The sequence below is a fragment of the Nyctibius grandis genome, chromosome 17 (assembly GCF_013368605.1).
Source record: "Nyctibius grandis isolate bNycGra1 chromosome 17, bNycGra1.pri, whole genome shotgun sequence".
Lineage (NCBI taxonomy): Eukaryota > Metazoa > Chordata > Aves > Nyctibiiformes > Nyctibiidae > Nyctibius > Nyctibius grandis.
The window spans coordinates 9,716,248-9,741,280 of NC_090674.1; the positions used below are offsets into that span (position 1 = coordinate 9,716,248).

At 52.7% G+C, this 25,033-nt stretch overlaps 1 protein-coding gene across 1 annotated transcript; it reads left to right on the plus strand.

Moving 5' to 3' along the window:
- The first annotated feature begins 1,582 nt into the window (after positions 1-1,582).
- On the plus strand, positions 1,583-14,609 carry MEX3A (mex-3 RNA binding family member A). The gene is made up of 2 exons (XM_068415116.1): positions 1,583-2,051; positions 13,504-14,609. The coding sequence occupies exons 1-2, from the start codon at positions 1,583-1,585 to the stop codon at positions 14,607-14,609; spliced, it is 1,575 nt and encodes a 524-aa protein (XP_068271217.1).
- The last annotated feature ends 10,424 nt before the right edge of the window (positions 14,610-25,033 follow it).

The following is a 25,033-nucleotide window of genomic DNA, read 5'->3' on the forward strand; positions in this document are numbered from 1 at the left end:
CTCCTCTCTAACAGGGTGGATGCTGTTGGGTCCCTCCACGCTCCTCCTCCACTTGTGGCCCTCCATGCCTGGGGTGTGCACGGTGAGTACCCACACAGCCACCCCCATTCATAACACAGCAGGTCCCCCCTGCACCCATGGCATAGTGGGTCCTCATGCAGCCCCCTCCACCCATTGCACACTGGGTCCCCCCACATCCTCCTCCACCCATGACGGAGCGGGTCCTCCTGCAGGCCCCTCCACCCTTGGCATGGTGGGTCCCCATGCAGCCCCCTTCACCCATTCGTTGCGTGGCAGGTCCCCATGCAGCCCCCTCCACCCTTGGCATGGCAGATCTCCACATAGCCCCTTCCACCCATGTCACAGCGGGTCCCCCCACAGTCCCCTTCACCCATTGCACAATGGGTCCCCCTGCATCCCCTTCCACTCATGTCACAGCAGGTCCCTACGTAGTCCCCCTCCACCCTTGGCATGGTGGGTCCCCACGCAGCCCCTTTCACCCATGTTATGGCAGGTACCCACACAGCCCGCTCCATCCGTGTCACAGTGGGTCCCCACACAGTCCCACTCCACCCGTCACATGGTGGGTCCCCCCACAGTCCTCCCCATTGCACACTGGGGCCTCACACAGCCCCTTTCACCCTTGGCATGGCAGGTTCCCCCGCAGCCCCCTCCACCCGTGTCACAGCAGGTCCCCACGCAGCCCCCTCCACCCATTGCACACTGAGTCCCCCCACATCCTCCTCCACCCAAGACAGAGCGGGTCCCCCTGCAGCCCCCGCCACCCTTGGCATGGCAGATGTCCACATAGTCCCTTCCACCCATGTCACAGAGGGTCCCCCCACAGTCCCCTTCACCCATTGCACAGTGGGTCACCCCACAGTCCCCTCCATCATGACATAGCAGGTCCCCCCAAAGCCCCCTCCACCCTTGGCGCGGCAGGTCCCCACACAGCCCCCTCCACCCGTGTCACACTGGGTCCCCCCGCACCCCCTCCACCCGTGTCACAGCGGGTCCCCCCGCACCCTCTCCACCCGTGTCACAGCGGGTCCCCCCGCACCCTCTCCACCCGTGTCACAGCGGGTCCCCCCGCTGCCCGCCGCGGGAGGGGGGGGTGTGTGCGCGGCGGCCGGGGACTACATCCCCCAGCAGGCCGCGGGCCGGGGCAGCCTCCCGCTGCGCCCAGCCGCCTTCAAACAAAAGAGTTTTCCCCCCGCGGGGCTCCGCGCCGCCCCGCGCCCCGCCGGCCCCTCCGCGCAGCCCCGCCGGCGGCTGCGAGCCGGGGGCGGAGGCGGCGGCGGCGGCGGCGGGGGGACCCCGGCGGGCTGGAAGTGCCTGAGCTCGGGTTACAGAGAGAAAGGGGCTTGGCCAGGCGGAGGGGAGGTGGGCGGAGGGTCCTTTTCTCTCTCTGTTTCTCTCCCTCTGCCTTTTTTTTTTTTTTTTTCCTCCCTTCTCCCTCCCGAGCTCTTTGTGTCCCCCCCCCCCCCTCTCCCCAACTCCCCTCCTCTCGCTCTCACACCCCCCCCCCCCACCTCCCCAACCAACCACCACCACCCAACCCCCTCTCAAGTCTTTGTTAGCCATGCCTAGCCTGGTAGTACCAGGGATAATGGAAAGGAACGGGGGTTTCGGCGATTTAGGCTGTTTCGGTGGGAGCGGCAAAGACAGAGCGCTGCTGGAGGATGACCGGGCGCTGCAGCTCGCCCTGGACCAGCTCTGTTTGCTGGGGCTAGGCGAGCCTTCCTCCTCCTCCTCCTCCTCCGCCGTGGTGTTGGTAGAGGACAGCAACAACAACAACAATAACCCGCCGCCGCCGCCGCCGCAGCAGCCCCCGCCGCCGCCGCCTCCACCGCAGCAGCAGCCGCCGCCGCCGCCACCTCCGCCGCCACCGGCCCCGAAGGGTTCGGCGGCTCCAAGCGCCGGAGCGGCGGAACCCAAGTTGTGCGCGTTGTACAAGGAGGCCGAGCTGAGGCTTAAGAGCAGCTCTAACACTACCGAGTGCGTCCCGGTGCCCAGCTCCGAGCACGTGGCCGAGATCGTGGGCCGGCAAGGTGAGTACCGGGGCCACCGGTCCCCGCCCGGCCGCCGGTCACCCCCTTCCGCGGGAAACTTCCCCCTCCCCCCCCCACCGCCTCCGCAGCATCCCCGCTACCGGGAGGGCTGGGGACCGCCCCGGTAACTTCCCTCGCCCCTTCGCCCCTCTCCTCCTTCCCTCCCATTGTTCGGGGTCGGGCGGGCACCCGCGTCCCGACCGGCTCAGCCCCGCCGGGGACAAAGCGGAGGGGACAGCCCGCTTCCCCCCCCCGCAACCCGGGCGGAGCGGGACCCCCGGGGCTGCGGAGGGGACGTTGGTCGTCTGGCAAGGCTGGGGGGGGGGCTGCTTTTTTGGGAAGGTGGGAGGGGAAATCTATAGGAATGCCTGCGTGGGTTTGTCCGGTTGTCTGCACCGGAGCGCCAAGCCCGTTGCTCCGGCGGTTCTGCGAAAGAGCCGTTCCTGAGCCGCGCTCTCCGCCCTCCTGCTTTAAAAAAAATAAAAAAAAAAATTAAAAAAATAAAATAATAAAGCAGAGAAGGGGGAAAGAAGCGAGGGGGGCTGGCTGCCCGCTGCCGGGCTCGGCGCCGTGGGGGGAAAAAAAAAAAAAAATCCCCTTTGTTGGGCTGGAGCGGAGCGAGGGGGTGTGGTTGTGCCGGGGCTCGGCGGGGCCGGGCCGGGCGAGCTGCCGGGCCTAGCCCGGGTCCGAAGAAGCGGTTAATGGAAGTTGAACTCCCTTCTTGAAAGCATGTGACTGGCAGGGACCCTGGAGCGGGTCACCCGAGCGTCCCGCGTGGGTCCCACGCACGGCCCCGCCGCTGCCCCACGCTCCGCGACAGGGATGCTTTTGTTCTCCTTACGGCTGGGAGCGAGGTGGAATGGAGGAGGGCTTTAAAAAAAAAAAAATTATATATATCTCTCTCTCTCTCTCTACACCACACCCACTCTTAAGTCACCCCTCGCCCACCCCCACCGCTCCGGGCTCCCGAGTGTGCGTGTGTGGGGGCGAGGTGCGGGGCGGGGAGGGCAGCTCCGCCGAGCCGCCCCTTGGCATTGCGGGAGCCGTCGCAGGCTTCATCCGTGGGGCTGGCGAGAGAAGTTTTGTGGCTCTTAAAGAAAGGAAAAAAAAAAAGAAATAATAATAGTGTGGCTAAGTGGGATTTTTTTTTTTTTTCTTTCTCTCTAAGCAAGTAACTTGACGCTCTGGAAGTGTGACGGGCTGAGACTGCGGCTCCAAAGCCAGATGCTTCCTCTTGGGTTGGGAATTGAAATCACCCGAGCAGGGGGTTTGCAGTTTGACATGGCGGGGGGGTGGCTCCTCCGGGCCAGTGGTGCCAGAAGGGCATGTGCAGAGGGTGAGGTGGGCAAGGGGAAGCCACGGGGAGAGGGATCCAACTGGCTAATGGCTGTGCATCGTTACGCTGGAGCGTGTAATGGGAACAATGGGGCCTCAGGAGGCTCGGCTTGCTCCCACCTGCGAAGCCAGAGGCCGGTCCCCATGCTGGGATGGAGCGTGGTGGGGTGCTGGCCTCCCCCGAAACTCAGGGCGTCTGCAGCGGAGGGAACGGCTCTTGCTCCGGCTTCCCCCTCCCCACCGCCGCGCTGGGTTCATGGCTCCTGCGCTGGGGATTTGGGGAAAGAGGGGCTGGAGAGGGGGGTGAAGGTATGGGCAAGAAGATCCCGCCTGGGCCTGATCCTGCCCGTGATGCTTTTACGCTGCTGCGAGCTGAGCGCGGCCAGAAACGATGGGGCTTTGCAGCAACTCTGCGCTGGCGGGTGCAAGGCCGTGGAGAATCAGGCCCCCTTTGTTTAATAAAGTTAGAAAAGAGAGAGGATTCGGCAGGCGGAATCGAGGGGAAACGTTAGACCACGCAGGAGGTGCTGGGGGCTGTTTTCCTCCTGAATCACACCGCTTCCCCAAACTCCCAAGCAAGGGGGTGTGTTTCGATGTGTTCGGTACGCAGCGGCGTGGCCGGAGTGATGGAGAGGAACGTGGAGAGCTGGATTTTTTTTTCCACCATTTTTAATGTGTATGTGCGAGGGCTTTCCCACATCTGGGGAAACTGGGAAATGTCAGTGGGCCAGAGAGCGGGCAGCTCTCCATCGGTCGGTGGGTCAGGCAGTGTAAGCTGTGCCCCTTTCTAGAGGCGGGTGGGCCAAATCCTGTGCTGGTAGAAACCACGAGTCCTTCAGGCAGAGTCACCGCAGCCCCAGCGCTTTACTCCAGCTGAGATTTGTGGACAACACTTCTTATTTTTAAAGGAATGTCTCCTGGGTCTTGTTTTTTTGGTGTGGAAGGGCTGGATTACGAGGGCGTGCTCTCAGACGGAGCTGGGTGCAGGGCACCCTGAGGGGTTGAATCCTGCGCTCTCATGGATGTCTGACCACGAGTCCCAGGGGGAACCCAGAAAGTGCAGTTTGTCACCCCCTTGGTGATACTGCTCATGGGGCGGATGGTTTTTTAAGGAAATTAGTGTTTTATGGGTATTTGTGAATAGGGTGAATAACATCTTGGAAAAGAGAGGGGAAAAAAGAAGCTCTAGTGAAATAAAAAATTATTTCAGGGCTTTAATTGGTAACAGGGTTGAGCTTTTTCTTTAACTTAATATTTTCTGAGCTGTTGAACCACGCTGTTCCTTCATATTATTTTAAAATAGGATCTACCATCTTTGAAAGTGCACCTTACTGACACGTATGTGTGTAAGAGGCCTGGAGCTGGGCACGGGGGCCCTTTTACGTGCATCTGGCAATGGGATTTCCACCTGCCCTAAGACTGCCCTTTACTTTGCCAGAAGAGTGTAAAGGCACTTGAGTGTAAATAAGGCTCAAGCCCCATATATTTTTATTGGAACGTTTGCAAGTGTGATTTGCGAAGAGGTTTAATTGTGGCGGAGGGGGTGGCTCCGCTTGGAACGAGAGATGCTGCAGGAGCTAAACCTGCGCTTGGCAGCTCCCTGCTTTCCCCGGGAACTGTTAACGTGCCCTCGCGGAGCCAATCGCGTGCTGGAAACCTCGCTGGAGTTTGCGGCGGTGCGGGTTTGTGCGCTGAATTCGAGCGGCGCTTCTGCAGCGGCGCGACCGCGAGCTGGGCGGGATGGGGGGACTCGCCGGGATGGGATCGTGGACTGCTCAAAGAGGGACTTGGTGGGAATTGGCTGGAGGAGATCGGCTTCTCCACTGTGACGCCCCAGGGTCCGCGGTGCAGAGCTGGGTGGGCAGTGGGCTGTGCCAAGGGCTGCTTTGCAAGTTGAAGGAGAGGAAACCGGAAAAGGAAGGATGAGGGGATAAAGTCATAACAATCCCTTTGACTGACGTTTATGACCTCTTCCACTCTGCCCCTGGCCATGGTTGGCCATGACTTCCCTTCCCTGGCTGGAAGTGGAGCCATGACCTCCATGCACGCCCTCCTCTTGCTCCTAGGGTGAGGAGCAGGGATGTCTCTGCCTGTCTCGCAGCTCCTGCAGATTGTTCCCCCCTTCCCTTGGTTGTGGCAAGAGTGTGAACTCCAGCCAGGCAGCGCTTGGGTGGTTGAACCTCCTCGCATGTGCTGTGGTGCTCCCTGGTTCTGGAGCTGGTTGGGGCCTGCGTGGTGCATTGGGGTGTTTGGTGGCTCTTGTATTTCACCTGCTGACTCTTGTTGTGGGCATTTTACCTGCGACACCCTTTCCGGGACTGCGCGTGTTCTCAGAGCTACACTGAGAAATTTGCCGGGGTGTAAAGACAAAGCACTGAAGTGGTTTGCAGGTGGTTTTTGAGGAGATGGTGGGGCACCAAGGGAGTTGCAGAGGAGAAGGTTCTTGCAATTCAAGGGTGTGGGTTGAGATGGGAGAGATGCTGGGAAGAGTGGAGAGTGTCTGAAGGTGTCGTGCTTTGGCCGTTCATACTGTGAACTTAGAAAGGGGCAGAAATCCTGAGCCACTGAGATGTCCACGTTCTTCCCTACAAGTCACCTGAGGCAGGTGTAGATCAGCCTGATGAAGATGCGTAGCTGACTTTTCTGCCAGCGTTGAATGTGCTCCCACTGTCAAACTGGGCTGCTGTCAGTGGAGCCAGGGAAGAGGCTGCTGGACACATTTAAGGCTGGGTCTTGTCATTAGAGAGAGATGGTCATGGTCCTTTGTGTGCCTGGGGTGTGCAGGCACAGGGAGAAGGTAGTGGGTCAGTTTGGCTTCCTGCTGCGTGGAGGACAGCAGTGCAAGGCGCCCGCTCCCAGCAGGTACCTTCCTTATAAGAGTGTTTTCGCTCGCATCATCTGTAGTAGCATCCATTGTCACTTGTACCCAGGGACACCCTTTGATGAAGCATCTCCCAGCCTGCTCTAACTAGCCTGTTGTCAACAGGGATGAGATTATGGGAGAGAGGAGCTTAACATAAATTGCTCTTTTCTTGGCAAGGTGAAGTCAAAGAACAAGAGGCCCCACTAACCCCAGGTGATTGGGCTCTTTGTGTAGCTCCAAACATGCTCTAACGCTTTCAGCATTTAAAAATAGTCCAAGGAAGCCTTTTTCATTGAGGAAGTCGGATGATTGCAGCTCCCCCACCCACCATGTGGAGGTGGATGTACAGCATCCGAGAAGCAGCGAGGGGCTCAGATCCTGTTGTCTGCTCGCTTGGCGTAAATCTTGGGGAGCTTAAAGCCACCCGGGCTGGTGGGGCCTGAAAACCAACCTCCTTACACCGCGCTGGCAGCTTGAGATGGGCCTTAAAGGGAGAGAGAAATCGCAGTCAGTGTCGGATTGTTATAAAGTGTTAATGAGGATCCGTGTGAATTTACACCAGGGAAAAGTGCAGAACGGGAATCGACTTTGTGCGGTTTGAACTAGAGGTGGGAGGAGAAAATGGGTCTGGGAGAGGAGAGAGAGTGAGAGAGAGACAAAGGGAATTTTCTAGGGAGACACGCACGCTCCGCTCATCGGATCCGGCTGCTGGCTGCCGCGTTGACCGAGTGAACCTCGCCGCAGCGCAGCCGGCCGGAATCTAGGGCAGTGGGAAAGCGTGCTGGCGTTGGGTGGGGGCCCCCCGGCCCTGCCTTTGTCTGCCAGCCCCCTCCTCCTGCGTCCCCCTCTCCCCGCGCCGCTTCGCCTTGCCCCGCTTTCCCCTCTCCGCGCGCCGGCCGGCTCCGAGCCCGGGCAGGATTGTGCCATGCGGGGGGCTGCGGGCACACCCACCCCGATGCGATGCATTGCTGGCGGGGGGCCGGGGGGCTTCCAGCTTCGAGTTCCCAACTTTCCTCCGCCGCACAACAAGGCGGCGATTGTCTTGTGGCATCTGGGTTGTTGCTTTTGGGGTCGTGTTGCTTTTTCTTTTTTTTGTGGTGTTTTTTTTTTCTTTTTTAATTTTTTTTAATAAACAACTTTCATCATTACGTGGAAAAGCTTAAAATCCCTGCGCTGAAATGAGGCGGTTGCTTATTTTTGCGGTATGCTGGGTTGGTTTTTTTTTTCCCCTTGTAAACACAACTTGCATCATCAGTACAATAAAACCTCAATGCAAAGGGATTTAGTTGTTTGTTTGTGGTCCTTTTGTGTGCGTTTGTGTTGGGTTTTTTTTTTTTTGACACCACTTTCATCATATTTTCAATGCAGCAAAAATCTTACCCCACAGATATTCAGGAGGGTTGATTTGTGATGTTCTTTGTGTGCTTGTCTTTTTAACATGGCTTTCATCTTAAATGGGAGAAGAATGCCCCACCTTACCAGAGATATTTGAGGGTTGTTTATTTTATGGTCCTCTTTAATTTTATGACTATAATAGAAAAAAGACTGAGTCCTAATTTGCCTTTAGGCTCCCCTATAGCACACTGGCAATGTCAAAATGTCCTAAGTGGGGCATTTACAGGTGTAATTTATACCAGGGCAGTGTAAAGGTGCCTTGGTGTAAATTGGAAGGGGGCTAAAAGCCTTTTGTCTGTAGAGATAATTTTGTATCTGATGAAAACAAGAAATATAAGGACCTGGAGTGATTTGTGTGGTGTGTTTATAAAAAAAAAACGACACAAAAAACCCAATGAAACAAACAAAAACCCCACCTTGGGGCTGGATCCTTCGCTGTTTGCTGTAAGCTGGTACAGCACCTCTGGTGCTTTCAGGTGAAGCCCACACTTTTGGGCATGAACTGGCCCATGCTGGAGGTGTGCCAGGTTGTGCCAGGTAAGATTTTCTAGACAGCATCAGTAGCTGTACGTACCTGTGCAGGATCTGGCCTTCTAGCAACAGTAAGGAGAAGGCTGTCAGCGGGTTCAACTCTGAATTTACACCGAAGTAAAATAGTCCAGTAGTTCCAGTAAAACAGAACGACTCCATTGGCGTGGCTGCATTTTCCATGGCACTGTCCTTCTCCTGGCATTCACACCGTGCGTGGTGCGATGGGCACAGCCAGCAAACAACCATCCCGTGCGCTGCTCCGGCCTTTTCCCGCTGCCCAGGAGCCTCGGCACAAACCCCAGCGAGGTCCCATGGCAGCACGTTGGTTTTCCACCACTCAGAGTGAGAAAAGATTTGGCATGGGTTCGTGCAAAGTAGATGGTGGTGAGATTGAGTGCGTCCTACACCCTCGTTGCCCTCGTGAGCTGGACAAGCGGACCAAGCTCTTGAGGCCTCCTCTGTTAGTTTGGATGGATTTCTTTACCCCTGATGCAGGGGTAAGTAGGGAGGAGAATGTGGCTGTGCATCCAAATCTCCCCCTGACTCCCCACCACCACCTCCCACCACTTTGGCAATGTCTAGACTCGATGTATTTGTTTGTTTTTAGCCAGAGCTACCTGCCCTACAGATTAATTCCAGTTAGATAACTGGTCTGGGTGCCGGAGGCTTGACAGTCCTCAAGGGTTTGTTCCTGTATGTTAACATTTGTGGCTTACTAGAGTAATTTGCAAACACATTTACTTTGAGTCAATTGGCAATCAGTTAACTGAAGTTAAAAAGAAAAAGGGGTGGGGGGAGGAAATAATCATACAAGCCTCCTTTGCAGAATGCTTTGGGATCTGTGTTACTGGCGAAAACCAGAGTAATAGAAGCGAGGTAGTGGAGACACAAGAAAGGGCTTAATTCTCTCTCTAATATAAAAATCTAACTGGCAGGAGTCTGCCAGGGATCACTTAGCTCATGTCTGCACACTGCCTTAAAGGGTAGAAAACTACACCAAAGTTACATATTGTTATAGTTTCTGCAGGTCCTTTTCTCCTCTTAGTTTTACATTTTTAACACCACCCACTAAGCAGTTCTCTCCCCTTTTAATAATCCACCCAGTAAAGCAATTTGTTGCATGTTGTTTTCAAATTTCAGTTACACACGAAGAAAGCCTTTCATTAAAAAAAAAAACCCACCACCATACAGGACAAATTTCCTTTGAAAAAAGCACATAGGACCGTGCTATTCATCCAGGATATAAAGGGCCACATCCTGATCTGGCTGTTCTCCATCAGAGCGATGTCGAAGAAGGCTCAGCCCCTATTTAGTTGTGCGAAGCAAGGTCAGGGTTGTGGTTGAGATGGGCTGGGAGCCTTGGCACTGAGTGGGTAAATGAGATTCAAGCCCAGCCTGATTTTAGCTGATGTAAATCAGCGCAGCTCTCTTGGAAGTTGGTGGAGTTACCTGGATTTATACTGCTGATGTGTTGTCTGCACTGGTTTAGAGCTGCTGGAGGTCTGGGCCATTGAACCTGCTGTGCTGCTGGTCTTGATGGAGTCGGTCTAATTTCCTGCGGGGTTATTTTCTCCAGTTTTTAAGCAGAGGATCCCCCATCTGTCTGTCTCTGCAAAGCTGGCTTTCCTGCCTGCAGGCCTGCACGGAGACCCTCCCTCCTCCTCCCCCTGCTTCTCACACCATCCACTGCACCACGCGTCCTTTTGTCCGTTCCTAGATCCTCCCTCCCCCTCTCGCCATGCTCTCTCCTTGCCCGTCTCCCTTTTGCCGTTCTGGGGTGTCTCTCCTTTGCCTCCACACCCTGAATTCTCCTCCTCCCTCCAAGGGATCACAGCATGCCTCTCCCTCAATTTCCATCACCTTTCCTCCATCCCTAACTCCCTCCCACCCTCTCCAGCTCATGGAGCTCGCTTACGTTTGCCCTCATTCATGTATATTCCTCACCACCGTTTCCTTCCATCTGTCCCCAGCATGGAGCCCCCGTCCTTTGTCACCGCTCTGCTTGCCTGACCCTCTGTGTCGCCTCCTTGATTGTTTCCCGTCGTGCCGGGCTCAGATCCCTCTCCCTTCGACACGCAGTCATTGTCCCGTTGGCTTAGAAAAACGCCCAGCCCTGTCGAACGCCTACCTGAGGTCCTTTTGCAAACGAGAGCGAGCCTTGTGCTCCTGGGAGGCAGAACGTGGGTCACCGAGGAATTCAGCGAACGCTGCTTCCGTCTGGGGTGATGCACGGGAGTCATTTTCAGCGCGGATGCTTCGCCATTAACACCCCCTTTTCTTTCCATGCAACACTCCGGTGATATCCCTGGGGAAATGGTGGCATCTCGGTTAATCTTCCTAAGATGGAATCTCCATCTTTGGAGCGAGCAGCATAGGAGCGAAGCAGGGAAATGTCTGCCAGGGATGGGGCAGGGAGAGCCGACCCTGCCCTGGGGCTGCAGGAGGGCGTAGGTGACCCCTTAGGCTTTTATCCCGTCCTCCACGGGCTCCTTGGGATGAACCTTTATTCCATGATTTTTGTCTGCGTGGTTTTATTCTACAGTTGGGTCGTGCCTGGCACCGTGAAGTCCTATTCTTTGAGTTTCCCAAGTGCTAATAATACAACACTGCAGATGACCGTCAGTCCACATCAACTGTTTAGAAACTTTACTAAACAAAGCATTGCAAGTATACTTCAGGGTGTAAACTCAGTGAGGAGTAACACGTGAGCTGCATTGGACTTGGCAGGGGATGGATTTGCTTTGGATTTGGGGGATTTGCCCAGCTCCTTCTCTAGGTCAGATCTAGCGTTTCCATTCCCCAGGAATGTGAAATTAATGGCTTAGAGATGGGTTGAATGCAGCAGCATCGCAATGCTAAGTCTTATAGGAAGTTTTGGAGTAACACAGAGCAAGAGACAGCTCTTCTTCTCGTTCCGCAAACGGGGGACTGAGGCTCAGCGAGCTGAAGTAGCTCTGATGAGTTAAAAGTCACGTTGGGAGTCGATGTCAAAGTCAGAATTTACTGGCACGTGTCCTCCACCCAATGCCAAGACCCTCTGACAGGCGCTGGGGTTTGGAAGCTATGCTGGGAGGTTTCGTGTTCGCGCAGTCTCCCGCGGTTTGACGAGGCTGCACCCCGGTGCCCATGCGATGTTGCGAGATGCGAGTGTGACCTGTCGGGCTGAGCGTGCTTTGTGCAGCTGTAACTATTGGTTGTACCATGTGCGGCGCCTGCCACCGCTGCGAGTGCCGGGGAATTATTCTTGTCAGCTGTAGTGGCACGAGGCTCGTGTTTTTATCGCTAAAGGTGCGGGGTTCGATTCTTGCTGATGATACGTGGTGGTGGGATCGTTACGTTCCTGTAAAAACTCCGATGTCACAAGTCTGTGTCTCATGAGACAAGCTGCAGATAAGTGGCAGCACTAAGTGAGTGGCAGCCCTGAACTCCCAGCTGGGAGAGATGTTGTTATTTATTAGGATCTGTATAAATAATAATGTTCCAGCCCACGAGCTGAGGAATCTTGATTACTTGGTTACAGAAGCATCGTTTGCAGGTCATCTTGTGTTAAAGCCTCATGTCAGTGTAGTGTGTTGAGGAGAACTTGCTGGTGTCAGATGGTCAGAGGAGAGGAGAAGACATGGGCTTCTTTTGGGGAGAGAAGATGGGGTGGGGAGGAGGTGGAGGATCTTGCAGAGATTTCAACACCATATCCTGATCCTCTTGTTCCACGAGCCTTGAGTCAGACACTTGAATCTTTGGGAAACCAGGGCAAAATGCTCGCCTTACTCCATCTGCACTGGTAGAAATGCTGTGCCCCGGAGAATCACATTTTTAAATTTTTCTTAAAGACCTGAACTTAGAGCAAACCTCCCCACAGAGGAAGGTGCAGTCTGCATGGGAACTTGGTGCCAGGCTTTGAAAATGCCTTCAGGCACCGAGTAAGGCTTTTGGAGAGAGGGGACAGAGGGACAGCAGCAGGCAGGGTTTCCAGAAAACTGTGCCACATCTGTAAAAATATTTAGTTGCTTGATGGCATCCTAGTGTCATCTAGGAACCTGGAGTCACACAGCTGGCTCTGAACCCCTCTAAAAACCGAGTTGGAAGCCAAAACACACTGAAAAGTCTCTTTCCTTTTTTGGAAAAGCAGGAGGATGTTTTCTGAGCTGTAAGGAGCAGGGGGAATAGGCTTGGTGGGCTCCAGGGAGGTGGATACCGATATACAAAGCACTGGCATGGCAAATGACCTTAGGAAAGGGTCTGAGCGCCCGGACCACTGTGGTGGGGAGGCCTATGGCCATCGGTGTTTGATGGCCTCCGCTCCCCGGGCAGCCACCGCCATGCCTTCCCTGTGGCTCTTGGTGAGCACCAGGAGCCAGGGTCTGCGCACAGCCTGTGGTGAGGTCTGCGTGGACATGGGAGGGCAGCCCTGCCCCATTTCTTGCTCGTTTGACCCCAAAGCAAATACTGGCATCCTGCTACCCCCTGGCCTTCTAGCGATGCCGATGTTTGGGGTCCCGCAGTATCTGAGGTGGGGAGCCCAAATTGCTGCATCTCTGCTACCCCCCCTCAAACATGGCCCCCCAAAAGTGACCCGGTTCACACTGAATTCACTCCAAAAGCTCCACAGTAGGACAGGATCCCCGTGGAGCGCTCTGCTCCCTTGAGTTATGGCAGACGTCTCTCCCCTCGTGCTCCCTGTGAGCTGGCGCAGGGTGGTGAAGGGGCTCCACATCGGCCATGGACTCAGCGTCCCCCTGCTTTCTCCTCTCATCTCCAGCCTCTCTCATGACCAAATGTGTCAGCCAAATCTGTCAGCCAAATCCCTTCTGTCCTGAGAGCCACTGTGACGAGGGGGGGAGCCAGGGCGGCCATCTTCTCTGAGGGGCAACATGGCGGGGCCTGGGCCTCAGTGGGGACAGGCTTCCTCACAGGGCCTGCTGGCCCATGGGGAGGGCTTGAATCAACCCCCTCAGCTCCCTGGTGCTTGGGGGTGTGTGAAAGGGGATCTCTGAGGGGTGATGGCTGAGGAGTGGCTGGTTTCTGAGGGGATGCGCCTGAGGGAGAATTGTGTGGTGGGGGGCAGCAAAATGGCAACACTCGCCTGAGGATGAGGGAACGAGGAGCTGCTGAGGGGATGGTGAAGGGGGAAACCTTCCTCTGGCATTTCTTCCGTCAGGGTTAGGGGGGAAAGAGCCATTCCCTCATTTTAGGTCCCAGGGCAGTGGCTGCTGCGTGGTGCTGGGCTTGCTGAAAACATGGCAGCTCAGCCTGGTTTCCTGAGGAGAGGGGAGGGCAGCGGGACAGCCTCTCTAACCTCCCTGCCTTGTTTTCTCTCTCTTCCTCAAGGCTGCAAGATCAAAGCCCTGCGGGCAAAGACCAACACCTACATCAAGACACCGGTGCGGGGTGAGGAGCCGGTCTTCATGGTGACGGGACGGCGGGAGGACGTGGCCATGGCCCGGCGGGAGATCATCTCCGCTGCCGAGCACTTCTCCATGATCAGGGCCTCCCGTAACAAGGCTGGCACCACTTTCGGCAGCGCTCCCACCTTGCCGGGGCAAGTCACCATCCGGGTCCGCGTGCCCTACCGCGTGGTGGGCTTGGTGGTGGGCCCCAAAGGAGCCACCATCAAGCGGATCCAGCAGCAGACCAACACCTACATCATCACGCCCAGCCGGGACCGAGACCCCGTCTTTGAAATCACCGGCGCGCCGGGCAATGTTGAACGCGCCCGGGAGGAGATCGAGACCCACATCGCGGTGAGGACGGGCAAGATCCTGGAGTATAACAACGAGAACGATTTCCTCTCCAGCAGCCCCGACTCCGGCATGGAGAACCGCTACTCGGAGGCATGGCGGGTCCATACGCCGGCGCCGGGCTGCAAGCCCCTCTCCACCTTCCGGCAGAACAGCCTGGGGTGCATCGGCGACTGCTCTGTCGACCCCGTCTACGAGACCCCTCGGCTGAATGACCAAAACGACTTCAATTATGGTTACCTCTTCCCCAACTATGGCGTGAACAAGCAAGATCTGTATTACGGGGTGCCGGAGTCGGGTGCCCCGATGTGGGCTGGGCAGGAGAACACCAACCCCGTCTCGGTGCTCTTCTCGAAGCAACAGCGATCCAGCAGTACCGGTGCCATCCACCCAAATTCACATCGCTCCCCGTCCTCCTCCATCCAAGAGCCCAATCTCTCCGGTCTCCCCAGGCGATCTCAGGGGGAACCGCTCCAAGGGTTTTCCAAGTTGGGGACGTCTACCGCTGCCCGGACGTCTGTCTCCAGCAGCCGCGAGTGCATGGTGTGTTTCGAAAGCGAAGTTACGGCAGCTCTGGTGCCGTGCGGCCACAACCTCTTCTGCATGGAGTGTGCCGTGAGGATCTGTGAGAGGACTGATCCGGAGTGCCCGGTTTGCCACGCTGCAGCCACTCAGGCCATTAGAATATTTTCCTAAAAAAGACAGAGCAGGGCATTGGGGTGGGGGGGGTGGGGGTAGGAAGGGAGCGTGGGGTGGGGTCCAGGAGAGAAAAATGATGATGATAATAATAATAATAATGATAATGATAATAATAATAATAATAATGACATCTGAAGAACAAACGAATGAAAGAATAAATTAATTTAAAGAAGAAGAAGAAGAAAAAAAAAGAAATTATTTTACAAGCAATGTATGTTATTTTTTAAAAAAAAAAAAGTGAATAATAAAATTAAAATGAATAACAAAGCCAGAAATTTTGAAGGGCGAACGATGCTCCAGCCTGCAATGTCTTTTTTAAAACAAGTACTCTGAACGCACACTCGGATCTCGCAAGCAAAAGCGGTTTAGTTCAGTTTTTTTCGGTGGTGAGATTGGGACTTCTCTGCATTGACCAAGCCCAGGCCATCTCGATCGGATGGGGAAGGGAGCAGGGACGCGGGGAGGGCCCTGCCAGCCTTTCTTCTCCAGCCACGTTCAATCTTCATCTTGGTCTGAAGGCCCTACTCTCCTCCCCTCCCAGGGATGTCAACCCAACTGAGAGCTCAGAAAGAAAAAAATAGAAAGAAAGGAAAACGGATGGCGGGGATTTAGAAAAACAAAACAAAGAAACCATCAACCTCTGGGAACCTGTTAGAACGAGGGCACAACTGTATTACCTCAAAGATTTAAACAAACAAAAAAAAAAACACAGCAGCTAAAGAACTTTTATTGTTTTCCTTTTTTTCTAAAAAAAAACACAAACAAAAAAAAAACACACAAAAAAATGAAAATCAAAAAAAGAAGATGAAGAAATAAAAATGACGCCGGTGAAACTGAAGAAGGTTTGGAAGAACCTATTGGAATCACACTGGGCGATTAGCATTTATTTTATTATTCTGAGCCACCGTGGAGTCTGGACCTTTCTTCTTTTTTTTTTTCTTTATCCGAGCAGGGATTTGTTCATCAGACGAAATCAGGAGTCACTAACAGGGTATTTCAAAAGCAGTCCTGAGTTCCCATCCGTGGGGGGAGTGTATCGACTTCTGCGTTTCCATAGGTCACTCTTCATCCTTTTTTTCCAAGCGATGCCAGCTGCAGCTACACACACCACGCGCGCGCACACACGTAACATTGTGCTTTTCTTTTCTTAAAAGATATATATATATCTCGCACCAAAACCTAAGAGAGACGATCATGCAATACAGGCAATGAGCCCATACGAAACCAACATGCATCCCAACAGAAAGCAAAAAAAGAAACAAAAACCCCGAGTTTATATATATAATTTTGTTGTCGTCGTTTTTAAACTGGACCAAAACTTTTGTTACCCAAAATCGAGTGGGGGGAAAAAAAAAAAAAAGAAGAAAAAGTATTTCTTTATGGACCAAAACCTCTTCAGCTGTCCTTTACCTGGATCTTCCTGAGGTTGGCCGCTTTTATATATTATATTTTTTTCAGAACGAAACAAAACAAAACAAATTGCCTTGTTGAACATCCTTTGATCATTTCAAGACTCCTGGTTTTGTTAAATCAGATACTTTTTAAACCATTGGGAAGTGGGAGAGGATGGGCTTCGAATCTGGCTTCTGTGCCCGTGCACACGAGATGCAAGCCAGCGTCCTAAACATCATCAGGTTTGTTCAACCAGTCTCTGGATGCCAAAATGCTGTGATGGTAAAGATGTGTGTTGGATTAACCTACCAAGTACCAGTACTATAAATATATGTGTGTATATATATATAGGCACTTATCAAGCACCTATATATATATATATGTGTGTATATAAAATTATATAGATCGATTTGTTCTCCCACCGCCACCGCTTCCCCGTTTTCCGACCCCTCGACTTCTACACACACATCCCAGACCCTCATTTAGAACTGAACCAACAAAGTTTCACAACTTGGCAGAAACAACCCACAAATTAAAAAAAAAATCACCTGAGATTTTTTTTTTTTTCCCCTTCAGTTACAGGAGACTTTATTTTCATCGTAATAATGTTCCTGGGAAATATCCCCTCTTCTGCTCAGTTTTGCTGCCGCTTGCTCCCGGTTGCTGCCTCCTCCCCGATGTGGTTTGCTCGAGCCATCCGTGGTCACCGGAGGAGAGGCTGAGCTTGCCACGCTCGGGGCAGGCTGCTCCGGTGCTCTGTGTCGATAAAAGATCCACTTTCGATCTTCAGATCTGGGGTGGAGGGGCGTGAAATGATGTGCCCCCCACCGTTCCGCATCAACGGTCAAATATTACGTAGGGGCAAGAGGGTGATGGAGGGGTGGCCGCCGTTCCTAGGCTCTGTAGTGGATGCTGATGTTTTGGAAAAAAAGTGAAAAAAAAATAATAATAATGCTGTGCTAAAGGGACGCTGTCAGGTTGGATTTGTACTCACCTTCTCCCCAAAGCTTTAAGAAATCTCCGGGCGCTTGGTTCTCCCGCCCCTGGGGTGTCCACAGCTGGTTGCACCGGGACCGAGTGGAGATGCGGGAAAGGTGCCGCGGTTTGGACCCGCCGGTGTGGGAGCCGTGGGGTGCCGGAGGGCTGGGGGTGCTGGCCAAACTCCCGCAGCCCCCATGGCCCTGTGCTGTCCCAGGGCACGGACGTGAAAGCCATCCCCTCCCCGTGGAAGTGTGGCCTTGGCGAAGGCTTCAGGGCCAGCTCTGGCCACGTCCTTTCTAAAACTAGCCCAGTTCTCGTTCAATATCTGGCTTCGGTTTGGTCCCAGTAAAAGAAGGGGGAAGGGAGGGGGAACGTTTCTGTTCCTCGGGCAGTACCTTCTCCCCTCCCCACAGCCACCACCTCCATCCCGTCCCGTCCCCCAGGGTTGTATTTTAACCGTTCATTGTGCAAAAATTCTCTCTGGAGAGTGGTTGGGGCAAGCGCTTGGGTTGTGGGGGTGGGAGGGGATGCGGGGGGGATCCAGCCACCCTTCGAAGGGGCGTTAGGAAATGTTTGTGTTGGTAACGGAGGGGATTTAGGTGGAAATTGCGACGGCAAATGCTTCCCGGGGCCGATATGTTAGTTGGGTGACTAGTTGTTCTTGGCTGAGTGAAGTCTGTTCGTGGTAATGTGAGCAAGTTTTTGGTTTATTTTTTCTTTTGATCAATGTCTTTATTTGATGCCAGGTTGTGAAGAGGTGGGTGGGAGCGGGGAGGGGGCGGGGGGAAGGAGACACCCGTGTCGGGGGGGACCTGGGGTGGGGGGGGACCTATTCTAGCACTGACCCTAGGGAGTGGGGAGGGGGGGAAGGTAAGGGGGGCTCTTGGCCGCTCCTTTTATCTCCTCCCTTACCTTAAGAAGCGAAAACGATGTAAAAGCCTCCTGCATGCTGAAAAATGTTAGAGAAAAAAGAAAAAAACTTTCTTTTTTTTTTTTTAAAAAAAAAAAGGAAAAAAAAAACGACAAAAAAAAAAGGAATAATGACCCAAACAAACGTCCGTGCTTGCTGATCGGAACCGGAGCGAGGGCTGTCGTCTGTCCAGGCAGCGGCACGTCTGCCCCTCTCCACAGACGAGGTTCCTACTCAAGTCTCCAAGTTGGCCTTTAATAAAATCTTCAGTTCCAATAACCTTTATATATATATATATACATATATATATACATATACATATATATTAAAAGAAAGCTTGATGTAGCAGTTCTAGTTTAAAATGAATAGAAGTATTCCGGCCCCCTGTTTTATTTTGATTTCTCCTTTTTCCCCCCCCCCGTACCCCTCACCGACTCCATATTTTGATGTAGCAACTTTGGAAGAAATTAAAACCAGGCGCTGTAAACGCACCGAGAGCTACCTCTGGCCCGAGAGGCGGCTGCATTGGGGGGGCTCGGGCGGTGCGGGAGGGCTTCGGTCCCCCGCTGCACCCCGACCCATCGAGGGCACCCAGCGAGGGGCAGTCCCGGGTCCTGCCGGTTAGCATCCGAGGGGAGCCCGGTTGCGGGGCTTAAACAACAAATTTGCGTAAAATTTTTTTTTTTTTAATTGTTATTCTCTCTTTTTAAATATATGTATATATATAAAAATCTTAAAAAAAAAAAAAATAAAAACAAAAAACAAGAAAAATGCCCATGACCTTAACTATTTGCTCTTGACTTGTATCTTCCTTTGATAGGTGACTCAAAAATGGCTTGTTGGTCTAATTCACCAGCAATAATGTTAACTAAAGACAAGACCCCTCCTCCCTGCACCCTGCCCTTCTCCTCGGCGAGGCTGGAGCGGGGTCCCCTACGCGTGGGGTTTCCCTGCGTGCGGGGTTCCCCCTTCCCTCCCGCCCCGCGGGGATGATGCCTTTGGTGACCCACCTTGCAATAGGAACCATCAACCAACTGCCCCCAACATCCTTCCCGAGGACCCTGGGGGGGTAACACATTTGGGGTGCTGGTATAGGGCACCCTACTTGCACCCTATAGCAATTTAGGCGCGTGGTGCTGGGACCTGGCACCCGGAGCCACCCGGTTCTCCCTCCCTCTGGTTTAGGAGCAGCAAAACCCTCACGGGGAGCCTGGTCCTCAAGACCCTCATCTTGCAAATCACACAAGGGCTTAACTTTAGGGCTAGAGAGCGGCTCACCAAAACCAGGGCCGGCTCCTGGCAGCAGTAAAGCAAAGCACCGTGTGGGCCGTGCAGGATGGGACCTCGCAGGTGGCCCGGTGCTGGTGTCCCCTCTGTGCTGCTGGCCAGGTTGGTCCCTGGTGTTTCCATCCCGGCGAGGATGGTGGTGCCAGGGTGGGGACCTGGTGAGGTCCCATCGGTGACTTGTCATGCCGGTGGCAGTGTCCCCTGGGCACTCATCCTGCTGCGGGGCTGGGCTGCGTCGGAGTGCTTTAGCGAGGCAAGGTGGCACAGCCTCCGAGGGCGCGAGCGGTGGGACGGAGGGCAGGTCCCCAAACACCCGGGGGGCTCGGAGTGTAGCTACGTTGGAAGGTGCTGAGCTCTTAGCAGGAGGCTTCGAGGTCCAGGCAGGATCAGACCTGTGGGGAGATGGAGTGAACTGGGCAAACTGGTGCCCGCTGCCCCGGTTCACCGCGCCGCTGGGGTTTAACGCGTGCTTTGCCAAATTGCAGCCGACTTCGGCGCTTGCTGAACCCACGGAGCGGGAGCTCCGGAGCTTTGGTGGGTTTGGGACTCATCCTGCAACCTTTCCTGGTGGACTTGACCTCCGAGACGGCGTCGGGGCCGTGGGAGCGGGTGCTCCGCGGTGCTGGCACTGCCAGGGAGCGGGCGGTGCTGGGCAGGGCAGTTTGGGGGTGACGCCTGCGCTGCTCTTGCCGTGGACCCCCCAAAACCTGCCGCGGCTTCGGTCGGTGTTGGCGAGGTGCCGCGGCGGGGACGGGGCCTCCTGGAGAAGCGACGATGCTGGGGGAGAGGGTGACAAAAGGGAAACGGAGGGATAAAGTAATATCATGCTGTGATGTCATCCTCATCGACATAAATTATATAGAGAATAGTCTGTATTATAATACATAACAAAAGGAAAAAAAAAAAGAACCAAAATTGGATTTATATTTAATGAGGAGATACTATAAAAATATCTTGTCCTAGCTCCCATTTGCAAAAGTATTTTTCAGCTGGAGGGATATCTATTATTTTTTTCTCTTTTCTTTCTTTCTTAAAAAAAAAAAAATCTCCATACATACAAAGGCTCAGACTGTTAATATTGTGAACCTCTTAAATCAAAAATGCTCCAACCTGTTTATTTGGTATTTGAAGGGTTTATTTTGATGCATTTACTGGTGTTTTTTAAAGAGAGAGAGAGGAGGGAAAAAAAGACTAAGATTTTAAAATTAGAACATTTCTTTATAATTTAATATTCTATTTTAATAAATGCATTTATTACATGTAAATGTAGCAAGGAACTGGGCTAATAAAAATACTTTTTATTAGGTAATTTATTATAAGAAAAAAGGATATTTTATTTTATGATAAAGTGATCCTTAAAAGTTTAGAAGGTTTAGAATATATGTAGGTTAAAAAATACATTTGTATCCAGAGTATTGCTTAAAAAGTGTTTTTAATATATGTTTCCTTTTTTTTTTCCTGTGTGTGCGTGTGTGTATGTAAAAGGTGATAGTTATGGTGCAGATAGCCCTTTCCAGAAATAAGACATTAACGCAGTTGGATGTATTTAAAAAAATTTAAAATTTAAAAAAAAAATAAAAAGAAGGAAAAAAATAATTAAAAACCAGAGAAGTAGAAGAGAAAAACCACTATGAATCCAAGCCTGGGGCTGGGGGTGCTCTTTGGGCAGCAGCGCCCAGCACTGGGTCGCCGGCGAGCCCCCGGCACTTGGGCGCATCCCTCGCACCCATGGGCGCATCCCTCGCACCCGTGGGCGCTGGGTGGTGGAGGTTTGCTCTCGTGGGTGGTGAAGGGTTTGGGAGGAGGCTGGATGCTCTCAGAAAGCAAAACTTGCGTTAATTCACCTCTTCAACCCTCCTCCTCCTCGTTTTCCTCCCAGAGCCCTATCCCATCCTGGGGAGCCCGTGGAGAGTTTTGCCGTCGATTCGGTTCACGGCAAAGTTTCAGAGAGCCCCGTATAAAACTGCTTCTTGGCGGAGACGGGAGGGTTTGTGGTCTTTTCCCCCAGCCCCTGCCAGCTTGGACCTCGCCAGGACGGGCTCGTGCTCGCGGGGCTGTGCCGTGGACGAGGGGTGATGGTCGCCGTCCGTTGCCTCCCTTTAGGCTTTGGCTGCAATTCTTTCTGCGAGGACAGGAGTGTTTTATCCCAATGTTCAGGGCAGGCTTGATCTTAACCGACACCCACCGTCGTCCTTTTGGGAGCGAAGGGCTTGCGCGGGGCCTAGTGCCGATGCTTTGGGCTTGTACCTGGTGCTCTGAGCAACCAGGGCGTGAGACAACTTGCGTAGAGGTCTTGACCAGCTTCAACCCATCCTAGGTAGGGAAGTGGTACCCGTTTGCTCCCCCTGCACCGGCGTGGGCACGTCTCGTGCAAGACATCTCATGTAAGGACAGCATGGAGCGAGCAGGGCGTCCCCTTTGTAGCCAGTGAGGCTCTGAGCTTGCAAAGCTTTAATCAATCAATCAATCAATCAATCAGGTTGGGAAGAGCCCTCTGGGCTCATCGAGTCCAACCATTGCCCTGACACCACCATGGCAACTAGACCAGGGCACTAAGGGCCATGTCCAGTCTTGTCTTAAACACCTCCAGAGATGGTGACTCCACCACCTCCCTGGGCAGCCCCTTCCAAGAAAGCGCTTAAGCGTGCGCTTAACTTCAGCCGCATCCCCGAGTGTTTCGCAGGATCTTAGCCCAAGGAGTTGCTTTGCAGATGAACTGAGCGCCCTTGACCTCCCCGTGGGCTGGGGGTCGCGTCCCTCCACCCCGAAGCCAGCCCTGGTCCCGCTCCCCAAAGCAGCAGGAAGATGGGGGATGCTTCTGCTCTGTTGCCTTTCAAAGAAGCATTTTAAAATAAGATTTTTTTGTTTGTTTTTAACCAAAAAGGAGAAGAAAAAAAAAGAAAAGTTTGAGTTGATGGGTGTTAAAAAAAAAGTTAATAATAATAATAATAATAATAAACATTCAAATTTATTTCATATAATCCTAGAGTAAAGATTAAAATAAAATTAGTTCAAATAGTAGATGCTATCCATAATGTTTAATCTATAGTAGATCCAAGTGATCCCAGACAGAGCAGAATGTAAAAAATAAACTTGCAAATGAGATCATTTTTAACTTCCCCAGAAATTCCATCTTTTTTTGGTACTATTTTTCTGAAGCAAACAAATAAATGAACGAAAGCCTAACGAAATAACAGACCACCGACCAGTACCTTCTGTCAATCAAAGTCCTGAAGTTATTTTTATAGAGGGGAAAAAAACAAAAAAAAGGGATCTAATAATATGTATTTTTTTAAAAAGATAACGTTTGGGTTTTTATGTTGGGTTTTTTTAATAAAAATAGAAAGATTTGGCTGGTCACAGAACAAAATAAGGAAGTTTTAGGCCATTATTTTTGCCTTATTCTGACCTCCAACCTGAGGCTTGGAGCGTGAAATTTCAGAAAAAATTAAATGTTCAAAGTTTTTGGTCCTTTTCTCGTGCTCTTCTGGCTTTTTTTTGAACTTCTCCAAGCACCCAAGGTGTTGGGAGGTCCCCGCCGCGGGCGGGTGGGCCCGTAGGAAAGGAAAATTGGCTGAACTTCCCCTCTGTAACGTGACGGACAGAGCTCGAAGGCAGCGAGGTGCTGGCGCGAAGGCGCGGGGCTGTGAATTTAGGCTTTCTGCCCTCGGAGCCGGGTGGTAGACAGGACATTAGGGTTGGTTTGTTCCCTTTTTTTTTATTATTATTATTATTTTTTTGTTATATCTCGACCCGGTGAGGAAGCATCGCACCAAGGAGACGACGCGCACCTTGGGATGAGCTCATTTAGTGACCGGTGTCTTTCAAGATGCCACATTTGGCTTGTTGGGTGTTTTTTTTTTTATCTATGGGTGTTTTTTTTTTCCCTGTGCCGGATTCTCCCTTAAAAGAGCTATTGCTCAGCCTCAAATCATCGGGTTCAAGCGCTGGAGCTACGGGTGAAATATTTGCAAATTATTCTTCCCGTGGCTGTGCCGGCTCGCGGCATCCCGGAGCTTTGCCTCCCCACGGCCAGTCCTGCTCTCGGGAGGGTGAAAATTTGTGGCGAGCGCCTGATTTTCGGCTGCGAAAGCGAAGGAGGAGGTTGGGGGGTGTTTTTCGGGCAGCCCTGGCCCCGGTGGTGGGGCAGGATGAGCCCCGTGCCCCCCGCCCAGCCGGTTAAACCTTGGTCCTTAACGTTTCAGAGCCGGGTCAGCGCTTCTCTCCGGCGCGTCGGTGACTGCTTTTCGCTGCCTCAAAATCGCCGTTTACACGCTATAACTCGAAAAGAAACAACCTTGAAAGGTGGTTACCTCGGGGTTTAGCTTTTGCTCCTCTCCTCCGCGTCGTGGCTCGGCCGTAGCGAACCCCAGGGATGTCCCACGAGTTCAGGAGCACCCCCAAGGATCCCAAAGCCTTTGATAACCACAGCGGCTGCCCCTCGCCCGGCGCGGTTGGTGCTGGGGTGGGACGAGGCGGTTGCTTACCAGCATTCGTTCAGCAAAGCCATGCAATAGGTTAGGACAGGAAGCGAAAACAGTTCTCATTCGGTTTCTGCTTATAGCACTGTGAATCAGAGCTCACTCCACGGGACCCTTCCCGGGCGCGATGCCCCCCTGCCCACGCCGCGCTTTGGGAGGGGTTCGTGCTTGGTGGCATCAAACGCCTGGTCCTTCCCCGTAGGGGGTGGCGAGGCGGCCTGTTTGCTCTTTCATTTTTGTTTTACCTCATTTTTTAATATGTTTTTTTTTGGGTTTTGATACTTGAAGAAAAGTCAGTGCTTGACATTGTACAGTGATGCCCTGGACTGGAGAGCGGATGCACTTTATAGTATATTATATATATATACACTATATATATAGTGTGTATATATATAAAATATACTATTATATATAATATACTAGTATATATATACACTATATATACTATATATATATATAAAAACTATATATATATATAGAGTATATATATAGTCACTTGTATACTGATAGTAGGGTCCCATCCTGCCTCTGCCGAGCCCGCAGCGAGGTTTCCTCGGTGTCAGCGCCGGCAGGAGCAGAGCCAGGATGGGCTGGTTCTTCCAAAAACCCTTTCTAAGCCGTTAGGGAGCAATTGCTGTGTTTTATTGTGGCTTTTCACATCCTGTAGGTACTCCCAAGTCACGTTCTGCTCTCAGTTGACCTGGTGGAAAATTCAGCCATAAGTACGCTGGGTTGACTTCAGTTTTGCCCTCCACGGCGATGGTGGAGGTCGGGCAGCTCCTGCCTTTACTCCTGTGTAACTCACCCGTTTCAACGGGGTTACTCTACTGGTATCTGAAGTCACTTCAGCCCTGGCAGGCTGCGATGGTCCCACTGGATCCACTCCAGCATCGCTTCAGGGCTGCTAATGGAGCAAATCGAAGGTCACCCCCCGCAGTAAAGTGTCACTAATGTAAAATCTGGAGTTGTTCCACTGGTGTCTGTGCTGGGATAAAACAAAAGTGAAGTCACCCACCAGTTTACTGGGCGGCTGACGGCAGAATGTGTTTTCTGGTCTTGCGATGATGCTTTGGAAACAACTTGCAGAGAGCTTCGTGGCCGTGGAGATCTTCTCTTGGCTCCCAGGAGCTGGGATGGAGAGACACGGTCGCAGGCTGCTTTGCTCGTCTGTGAAATGATCAGCACTTTTTTTTTTTCCCCAGTTTTTCCTTATGAATTCTGTTCAAGATAATCGTAAAAAAAAGAAAGGGGGAAAAAAAAAAAAACAGGGGCCAGATCCTGGTTTGCAATTGAGGATTTGCTCCTGGGTTAAAAGCAGTGTTAAGCAAACGTGAAAGGCGATGGGCGTGAGCGCTGATGGATCCCAAACC